This window comes from Tursiops truncatus, chromosome 17 (assembly GCF_011762595.2).
Source record: "Tursiops truncatus isolate mTurTru1 chromosome 17, mTurTru1.mat.Y, whole genome shotgun sequence".
NCBI lineage: Eukaryota > Metazoa > Chordata > Mammalia > Artiodactyla > Delphinidae > Tursiops > Tursiops truncatus.
Window position 1 is genome coordinate 24,662,464 of NC_047050.1, and position 10,998 is coordinate 24,673,461.

Consider the following 10,998-nt stretch of genomic DNA (forward strand, 5'->3'; position numbering starts at 1 on the left):
CTTTCAATTGTAGCTCTAGAACTCCACTCTAACCACATGTGGTTATAGAACACTCAAAATGTGACTAGTCCAAATTGACATGTACTGTGAGTGTAATACAGACCAGATTTCAAAGACTTAGTATGAAAAAAGATGTAAAAATATGTCATTCAAATGATTATATACTGGTTACATGTTGAAATTATATTTTAAGTGTATTAGGTTAAACAAAATACATTACTAAATATAATTTCACCAGTTTCTTTTTACTTTTTCTTAACATGGCTACTAGGAAGTATTAAATTACAAATATGACTCATATCATAATCCTATTGGATGATCTAGAGACAATTCATTATTTAGGGACTGCAGATCATCCTTACCATTTGATTTTTCTCCCTTACAGACTTCTTTTTCAGCTTTGAAGGGAGTCAGCAAGGGTAAGGATGAATCCCTTTGTTTTGAAGTAAAACATAAGTAATTTATCTTTATTACATTTAAAGGTGAGGAAGAAAATTATTTGGATACCCTGTAAAGTCTCCAGACAGCCCTGATGTAAAATAGTCACGAAGGGGATACAAAGAAAACATTCTTTTTAGGAGTTACTAATTTAAATTGACTTCAAAACTTTTGACTATGAATAACTGATGCATGATACAAGTCAACTTCATATGATAATTAGGTTTATCTATACATAATACATGCCAACTTTATTTTCCTGTTTTAAAAAATGAGCCCTTTTCTAACAGCCACTCTTTGCAGTGGTCCCTAAACACTCCTGTTTCTCTAGGAAAAACAAAGAGGTTTTCATTTTATCTTTTCTAGAAAGCTCTCCTACTTTTCTACTTGTTTAAGTAGTGCTTTCAATGAAAACTTTATGGACCGTATTGATCATTGCCTCCTCTATGTTCTAACAGCAGTTATTGTCTCTACTCTTTATTTGAAACTTAGTATATACTACTTTGTACTGTCTATCTTGTTATGTACTCCCTGTTTTAAGTAAACAACAACAAATGTAGATGCATACACTAATCATAAGATACATACAGAAAAGTGCCAAAATCTTAAGTATATAACTTAATGAATTTTCACAGAGTACACACACCATGTAACTAGTACCAAGAGCAAGAAACAAAACATTACCAAAGAAGTCCACCTCATGACTCTTTCCCGATCCGACTCACCACCCCTCCTAGTCACTTTTTGTTTTTAATCACTTTTCAAAGGTTTGACACTCTCTATATAAGATCTTGCCAGTTTGTCCTAATACTTTCTTCAGTTAAGAGATCAATTTAAAGAAATATACCAAGGCAAAATTATTTTACAAACCTAAGACTCCCAAGCTTGTAACTCCAGCTTAGACTTCTACCCTAAACACAATACCGAATATATATATAGAGATATAAAATACATATATGTGTGTACACACTCACATGCACATACACATACCTGACATCTCCATTTTGATGTCTAACAAACATCTCAAACCTAGCACTTCCCAAAACAAATCCTGATCTTCCCCTCAAGATTTGCCATCTAGTTAAATGGCAACTCTATTCTTCACATTGTTTGGACCAAAAACTTCGGGATCACCTTTGATTTCTCCATCTACCACGTCCCAAGGCTCTACCTTCAAAATATATCCAGAATCTGATCACTTCTTAGGACCTCTTCCACCACCTGGTCCATGCCACCATCATGTCTCCCACGGATTACTGCAGGAACCTAACCGCCTCCTGCCTCTAATCTTCCCCCACAAAAATCTAATCTCAATTCAGCAGCCAATTTTAAAGGCTCATGCGAGCCTTTAAAAAAATTAAGTCAGATCATCTGACTTTTCCTTTTAAAACATTTTCAAGATTCCCATCTCATGCAGAGTAAAATCTAAAGGCCTTATAAAGGCTAGGTACTCTACTTGATCCGGGTGTCACACTCACCTGCCTTTACTTGTTACCTCAGTTCGTACATCTCTTCCCATCGCTTATTCTCCTGTCAGCCACAAGGGTCTTGGCAGTTATGCCACCTGTCTGGAAAGCTTTCCCCCCAGATATTCCCACACTAACATTTTAGTACTAACATCTTTTCTGTGAGGCCATGACTGACAACGCTATTTAAATTGCAACTCCAGTTTCAAGAAACTCTCCATTTCCTTCCCCTCTTTTATTCCTCCCTATAGCACTTATCACCATGTGACATACTAGCATTAAAAAAAAAAAAAATACTTATCTATCTTTCATTCACTCAGTCGAGTTGCTGTCCCAACATTACCTGGAAGAGGGCCTGGCACATAACAGGTACTCCAAAAATGTCAAATTAACAAATAAACGACTATGACTAATTTCATATTTGCCACTTATTTCTTCCTCTGTATTGTCTTGAAAGAGTTTATATTTATATATCACTGCCTTCAATTTGCCTATGAACTTTTCACACATGTCACCTCAATGAATGCTCCTTCCTTCGTATGGAAGGTAGGTCAATGTAAGGAAACGAGCCACCAATTTATTATAATTTCCAAAAAATCATTCGCAAAAAAGTCAGGTCCATGCAGATTTCCCATCATATCATCAGTCTTACAATATTTGAACTCTAAAGACTGCCTCTTCATAAATTATTTCAGTACTTGTTTTTTGACGGTCCTTCCATACTATCATAAATTTACAGCATGAAATGTTGAAATAAATAGGAAATCATTACTTCAAGAAAATCCAAGAGAAAAAACTAACAGTTTGAAAGAATAAGTTTATAAATGAATTTAATTTAGCAAGGTCACTGGATGCATAAATATATAATAACATATGAGACCAAAATATATAAACTAGCAAAGAACAAATAGAAAACATTATGTCAAGAACCTCAAATGACATCCATACCCAGAAATAAATCTTACCAAAAGATGTAAGACGTCTGCCCTGAAAACTACAAAATATTATTAAAAGAATGTTAAAGACTTAAATAAATGGCTTAGGTTCATAGATTCAAAGACTTAGTACTGTAAATATGTCAGTTCTCCCTAGATAGATTCAATACAATCCCAATGCAAAGGGCCAAGACAATCCTGAAGAGGAACAGCAAAGCTAGAGTAATTAAGTTACCAGATGTCAAGACTATCATCAGGCTTTAGTAATCAAGACAGTGTGGAATTGGTAAAGCAGGGAAAAATGGAACACAGAATCAGACCCATACATTTATGGTCACCTGACTTATGACGTAGGCAACAGAGTAAATGCAGAGGAGAAAGAGTTGTCTTTTCATTAAAAATTTGACTTTAGGGAGAAAAAAAATGTGTCTTGACCCTGACCTCACACCACGGACAAAAAAGCAATTCCAGATGGTTTACAGAACTAACTGTGAAAGGTTCAACAATAAAGCTTTTAGAAGAAAACATAGGACAACGTATTTTTAACCTAAGAGGAGGCAGATTTTATTTTATTTATTTTTAATAAATTTATTTATTTTATTTATTTATTTTTGGCTGTGTTGGGTCTTCGCTGCTGTGTGTGGGCTTTCCCTAGTTGTGGCGAGTGGGGGCTACTCTTCGTTGTGGTGTGCGGGCTTCTCATTGTGGTGGCTTCTCTTTTTGCGGAGCACAGGCTCTAGGTGCACGGGCTTCAGTAGTTGTGGCTCACAGGCTCAGTAGTTGTGGCGCACGGGTTTAGTTGTTCTGCGGCATGTGGGATCTTCCTGGACCAGGGCTCGAACCCGTGTCCCCAGCATTGGCAGGCGTTTTCCTAATCACTGAGCCACCAGGGAAGCCTGAGGCAGATTTTAAAAAGTGCTAAGTGTAAAAGAAATTTAATATACTGGACTATATTAAAACTAAGAACTCTTGTTTATCAAATGCACCATTAACAAAGGCAAACCACAGAGGGAGAGATGATAGTCACAATACACGTTCTGAAAAAGGACTTATGCCCAAAATGCAAAGAAAACTACAAATCAAAGTGGAAAAGGCTTTCTAAAAGAAAAATGAACAAAGGTCTCAAACAGACACTTCAGAAGAGAATATCCAAATGGCCCAAAAAAAAGTCTTAAATGCAAATTAAAACCACAATATGGTATCATTCTACCCACTAGAATAGCTAAAATGAAAAAGACAGAAAAATACCACATGTGGGGAAGATGTGGAGTAACTGGAACTCTCATACACTACTTAAAGGAGTATAACTTAGTACAACCACTCTGGTACATTGTTCATCAGTATCTTCTAAAGCTGGGCAGATGATCCAACAATTTTACTCCTAGGGAGCTATCAAAAAGAAACGAGTTCATGTGTTTACTGAGTGACAAGTACTAAAAGGTTCACAGCAGTAGTATTTGTAAGAGTCCCAAACTGGAAATTATCTAAATGCTCCTTAACAGTAGATAAACAGTGGATAAACTGTAGTATATTCACATAAAGGAACAGCATCAGTAATAAAAATGAGCTGCCTACAATTACATGCAAAATCAAGGATGAATCTTACAAACATAATGCTGAAGAGACCATACCCAAGAGTACATACTCCATAATTCCACTTACATAAAGTACAAAAATAGGCAAAATTAATCTAGGCTAATAGGAGAGTGGGTATTGACTGACAGAGAGCATGGGGGGAGGCTTTTGGGCTGTTGTAATGGTCTGTTCTTGATTTGTGTGCTAGTTTCACAGCTGTGACTGGTTTGTGAAAATTCGTTCAAGTAAAGCAAAAGTTCACTACGGCATGACAACTTAAGGGGTATAAACCATTTGAATTTTATGTTCAAGAAATTACAAGTATAGGCTAACATCACTTAACACAAGTTTAGAACACAGGCTAATCAATTTTTCATCTTCTACTGATGTACCGCAGAAGTCAATACTCACAGTAAATTTAGCTCTTTCTTCCATCACCTCATAACCCAGGATAATAGGTGTAGAAGGTCTATCTTCCAAATTCACTGTTTCAGGATTTTGTTCTTCACTTTCTCTTGGTCTAGCAGAATACTCAATGGAAGAATCTGCACCTGTAAATTTAGTCCTAATGAGGGGACTGCTACAGACAGATGAAGTGCTTTCCATTTGATCAGGTACACTTGTCTGTTTAAAATTACCCATATTTGAGTCTTCTAACTGGCCTTTGGAAGAGTTTGAGCTTGTTGAGATACTCCCAAAAGAAGAACTTCTTTGGTTTCTGTTGGTTGCAAAACTGGAAGCAGAGTTCCCTATTGGCATAGGAACTGGGACATAAGGAGTTGCCATCTTCTTTTGGCTTTTGCAACAAACCTGCACACTTCTGTGTTCAAACAATTAGAGAACTAGTAATATGCAATCCATTATTTTCTTCTTAGGAATTCACTACCTAAAAATGAGAAGAACATATAGAAAGATTAGTCTTTAATCGGGAGCATTATCCAAAAAAACCCAAAATGCTCATATCCATTTCTTTTAATTTTGTGACACTCTATTACTTTATTTGGAATGAAAACATGCCCCAAACCTCTTCCTTTAATCCCAAAATGTCATCTCTAAGAACTCCCGTTTTTAAGGTAAGGAGAGCAGAAGTATTTGCACCCTTTTTCTTGACCTTGATCCTTTTTTACCCACTTTATTTCTTCGTGATGGATTTCTATAACGACCATTGTAACCTGATCTCATCTATATGAGTTGCAAAGAGGAAAAGTGATAAAGACCGTCCAGAAACTTTATTCTCTGCTTACGATCCTGACACTACTAAATACAGTACAGGGAGGGAAGGGTAAAGGGAAGGAAAGAAAGGGAGAAGAATTATTCATATTTCCTTCTGATTTAATTAGTGAAACTGAACAATTACGCTGAGTAATGATAGTGAGCCAGAAGCTTAGACACCTTGTAAGATTAATAACAGTTCTTAAAGCAACGATTTATTAAACCCAGGATCAAATGGATTTTTAAAAAAACTTAGTCAAATTACATTAATCAGATAAACCCCAAAGAACATTAAACTTATGTCCAAAAAGATTAAATGAATAAAAGTTTAAATATTCTTCAGTTTGTAGATCATCACTAATTCTGCTACGCCATAAAGTGCAGGTACGTAACAAATCTTCAAAACTCATACTCGGTAAGCTCTGTTGTCAAAAGGACGAGTTTATCTTGCCTCAGAATAATTTCGTAATGATACGAAGAAAAAAGCTTTACCACTAAGTTGTTAACTAATAAACTAAGAAATGGAGATAACTACAGACCAGGGAAATGTCACATAAGAGGTCTGCCTATCCAATTACATCTACGCAACCCTACTGGTGAGAAAGGTAGGAAACAAGCCGCTCAGACTCTGACAGATGCTGCAATAAAATTTTTAACCCAGCACGTGGCTCTGGGCTACCTTCCCCATCATCAAAGATTCAGGAAACTTGAGCTGCTGATTCACCGCTCCTCGGTTCCGCCAGATGGCCTCCCCAAAAAGAAGTAAATAAAAGTCTGAAATCTCAACCTCCTCACCGCCTGTAAGGTCGCCCCGCCTCCAGCCATTCGAATGAATACCTGAGGCCAAAGGGCTGGCGTGGGGGGCGCTCAGACCAATACAGCCATTTACCTTGTAAAGACGTGAGCGCTACCCAAACGTTAGAAAAACGTACTGGGCTCATTAAGAGTGTCTCCACTTTTGCCTTGGCATCGACATGCTCTGAGGACGAACATCTCAGTGCTACTCTGGAAAACCAAGGGCAGGTGAAGTGTCCCGAGCCTGAGCAACACGGTGGGCGAGAGAAGTCGGTGGCGAGAGCAAAGTGCAGAAGCCCGGGCTTAGCTCGACCCCAGGAGTGTCTGATCAGGCCAAGGGTCTTCGGCTCGGTGGATGGCAAGACTCACAGCTCCCGGACCTCCTTGGGGCCCCAAGACGGTCCCGCCTCCGCCGCCCGGTGCGCAGCCAGCGCCTCCCAGACGCCGGGTGGAGTTGGCGGTGGCCTGAGGTTGGCCTGGAGCTCCTGCGGCGTACGCCCACTCTCCTGGGGAGCCGGCCCGCCGCCAGCCAACCGCGGGGGCGCAGGTGTCACTGTACGAGCGCCCAGGACAGCGCCCGCTGCCCGGTCCCTACCTTAGTCCGCTCCGCGATCCAGCTCGGGCGCGCTTCCCTGGGACGGTTAAATCCGACCCTCCTTAACCGCAGCTTTCCGTCTCCACCCACCACACCGAGAGGCCTCACGTGACCCCCCTTCCAGAAAACAGCTGCTCCCTGCCTCTGCCCGCCTCCGCCCGGGCCACAGGGCGCAGGATCCCGGCTAGGTGGAGGGCGGGGCTGGGCGGGGCCGCCACTCCAGGAAGTGACGTCACGCCAAAGTGCGCCGGCCCCCAGAGGCGCAGGCGGGAGTTGTGGGACTAGGGGTCTTTGGCACCTAGGTTGAAACTAGTTTTGTGGTAAGAATTTAACTTCTTTTCCACAGCTTTATTTTTATAAATTAACTTTTGAGAAATGCAGACTACGGTCCTTAGTTTGCCCAACAGGTGATGAGAAGACTACAATTCCTTGGAGGCACTGCGGCCAACATTGGCCCGGGCTTCTGCTCTGCATCATGGGACTTGTAGTCATCACCAGTTTGGGCTTGTTCTACTAGGTTACAGAATAGTTTCCAGAGTTAACAGCGCTTTAAGGGATGACAGTTGATTCTGAGTGAGAAGATAGAATGCTCCGCTACAGCCTATTCGTCCTACATAATTCAGAACTCCTCATTGGCAGAGAACTCCTGAAATTCTTCAGTGTGTTAGTGGTGGGTTTTTTGTTTGTTTGTTTGTTTTTTACTATCTCGAGAGCAATTTTATCTCAAATAATATGGTATTAGGCTTGTTAGACGTGCACATTTAAAGAGCTGAAGATTATCAGGAAAGTCGTTCTTTGATAGTCAAATACTGAAATTCAGACCAGTCTGCAGGTCTGTTTATCATTAGAATTGAGCAATTTGATATAAAAATCATTCCATGATTTCTAAGGCTTTGGAATATTACGAAGACTCGGAAAAATTGATAGTCATAATTTCAAAATGCACATAGGAAGCTAATCTGGCTTGTGGCATAATAGTGGTTTTGGGTTAATAATATTGCTCTTCCAGTGTGAATGAGACATAAAAAGAGAATTCTGTAGAAACAGTAGACTAAAACATGAGGTAGTTTTCAGGACAGACTTGGGAGTCTTGGCTGTGAGGTGGCAGTTATATCCATGATTTCTGTAAGTTAATAAAGGTATAGAAAGAAAAGAAAAAGGAGCTTTACAATATTTTCCTCACTTGTGGTCAGGACTGCAGGTGGTAGCAAAAGATACTTTTGATGTGGGAAATCTGATAATCTAATATCAAGGAAGCTGAGGAATATTAAACTTTCATGAAGTAAAGGCATAGAGATATCCCAGTTAGGAGGAGAAAAAAGATCTAGGAAAAATCATTGGAATTGTCCAAAAAGAACTTCCTTCACTAATTATTGAAAGGAGCATACAGGATATACATACTATATGTAACTTTTATCTTCCAGAATATCTGGTATAGATTAATGTCTAGATTTTACTTTTAGAAAATGAACTGAATATTTCTTTAAAATATTTTTAAAGAGATATAATTGACATATAACATTATATTAGTTTCAAGTGTACAGTGTACTGATTCAATATTTGTATATGTTGTGAAGTGATCATCACAGTAAGTCTAGTTAATATCTGTCACCATACAACTACGATTTTTTTCTAATGTGATAGTTACAATTTTTTTCTCATGTGATGAAGACTTTTAAGACTTACTCTCTTATCAACTTTTAAATATGTAATATAGTTTCATTAACTATAGTTACCATGCTGTACATTACATCCCCATGGTTGATTTATTTTATAAATGGAAGTTTGTACCTTGTGACCCCCTTCACTCATTTCACCCACACCTCCCACCTCTGGCAACCCCAGTCTGTTCTCTGTATTGATGAGCTTGGTGTTTTGTTTTGTTTTTAATTCTACATATAAGTGAGATTACATGGTATTTGTTTTGTTTTTTCCCTGTCTGACTTATTTCACTTAGCATAATGCCTTCAAGGTCCATCCATATTGTCCCAAATGAGAAGGTTTCATTTTTTATGGCTGCTTAGTGTTCCATTTTGTGTGTGTGTGTGTGTGTGTGTGTGTGTGTGTGTGTGTATCACATCTTTATCCATTCATTTATAGATGGACACTTAGGTTGTTTCCATATAATAGCTATTGTAAATAATGCTGCAATGAACTTGGTAGTGCCTTGTATCTTTCTGAATTAGTATTTGTTTTCGTTGGATAAATACCCAGAAATGGAATTGGTGGATCATATGATAGTTCTATTTTTAAGTTTTTAAGGAAACTCCGTACTGTTTTCCATAGTGGCTGCACCAATTTACATTCCCACCAACAGTGCAAGAGGGTTCCCTTTTCTCCACATCCTTACCAACACTTGTTATTTCTTGTCTTTTTGATAATAGTCATTCTAACAGGTGTGAGGTGATATCTCATTGTGGTTTTGATTTGCATTTCCCTGGGGATTAGTGATATTGAGCATCTTTTCATGTGCCTGTTGGCCATCTGTATGTCTCCTTTGGAAAAATGTCTGTTTAGATCCTCTACCCATTCTTAATTGGGTTGTTTGCTTTTTTACTATTGAGTTGTGTGAGTTCTTTATATATTTTGGATATTAACCCCTTATCAGATATATTATTTGCAAATATTTTCTCCCATTCATTTTCTTGATGGTTTCTTTTGCTGTGTAGAAGCTTTTTAGTTTGATGTAGTTCTTACTAGTTTATTTTTGCTTTTGTTGCCTTTGCTTTTGGAGTCAGATCCAAAAAATCATCGCCAAAACTGACATCAGGGAGCTTACTGCCCATGTGTTCTTCCAGGAGTTTTATGGTTTCAGGTCTTACAGTCAAGTCTTTAATCCATTTTGAGTTGATTTTGTGTATGGTGTAAGATAGTAGTTTAGTTTCATTCTTTTGCATGCGGCTGTACAGTTTTCTCAACACCATTTATTGAAGAAACTGTCTTTTCCTCATTGTATAATATATTTTTGGCCCCTTTGTCAAAAATTAATTGACCACATATACATGGGTTTATTTCTGGCCTCAGGAACATCCTTAATAATTAAGAAAGAATATCCTGTGGTTGTCAGAGTAAAAGTTGTATTATCACAGACAACATCTAATGGCTAATCTCTATGCATGGACTATTTTATTGATAGTTAAGCTTGGATGCCTCTATACAGTGCACACAATCAAACTGAATTGCATACATTTTAATTTGTAAAGTAACAGGTCTTTAATTTGTAAAGACCATTTTTCTGCCCTTTCAGTACTTTAATTTTATATAAAAGATATATACCTAGCAGGATGTATTGAGCCCACTCGAGGTACTATTTTATACAATGATATATCGACAGTGGTACTTGGTGGTAGTGGGTTTAAGGGGCAGGGAGAGGAAAGGTAGAAAAAAACACAACAGAAAAAGTATGTGAAATAGGCAGACATCTCTTGAGGTAGCTTCCTAGATCCCAACATTTCCCCCTTCTATGAAGCTTGTCCCTCTTCTACAAGACTGGGGCCCTCGTGGCCATGTTTGTAATATGATACTTTTATAACAAAAGTTTTTTGTCATAGTTGATTGTATCTGAAGAGGATATTTGACCCAAGTTGTGTCCAAATGATGCTCTCTTCTAGAAATTATTTTGAGGGTGGGTGGTGTGGTTACAGGCTGGAAGTCACAGGAGCTAAAGTCAGACTAAGGGAAATTCTGTGGTCCATGAAGTCCCACGGCTAAGATCCCTGGAGTTGATCTGGTTCTTCCCCATTCTCCACTTTTCCTTAGAGTTCATGAGTAACTTAGTGTTCTTCAAATAGATTTGCTTTTTACTTAAATCTAGCCAGAGTTGGTTATTTTGCTTATAATCAAGAGTACAACTAATACAGCAAGTTGGAATGAGGCAAACTGAAGGTGCAAAGTAAAAGCTGATAAAATGCAAGCAAGTCCTTCTCAATGATTTATAATAACTAAAAAACATAAAATGACTCTTTTTCAATTATTACTTTGA

At 38.3% G+C, this 10,998-nt stretch overlaps 1 protein-coding gene across 3 annotated transcripts in view; it reads right to left on the bottom strand.

The window, feature by feature from the left end:
* Nucleotides 1-7,183, bottom strand: part of SNX16 (sorting nexin 16) — a 36,375-nt gene extending 29,192 nt beyond the window's left edge. Inside the window, exons 1-3 of one of the 3 annotated variants that reach the window (XM_019926299.3) lie at nt 7,017-7,183; nt 5,053-5,300; nt 4,826-4,965 (exon numbers count right to left, since the gene is read on the bottom strand). In XM_019926299.3, the coding sequence (XP_019781858.1) occupies nt 4,826-4,965; nt 5,053-5,200 (288 nt within the window). In that variant the 5' untranslated portion in view covers nt 5,201-5,300; nt 7,017-7,183. Of the gene's footprint in view, nt 1-4,825; nt 5,301-6,515 lie in introns of all 3 variants that reach the window. The other 2 variants (XM_004319601.4, XM_019926298.3) reach the window with 2 other exon arrangements.
* Between the last annotated feature and the right edge of the window lie 3,815 nt (nt 7,184-10,998).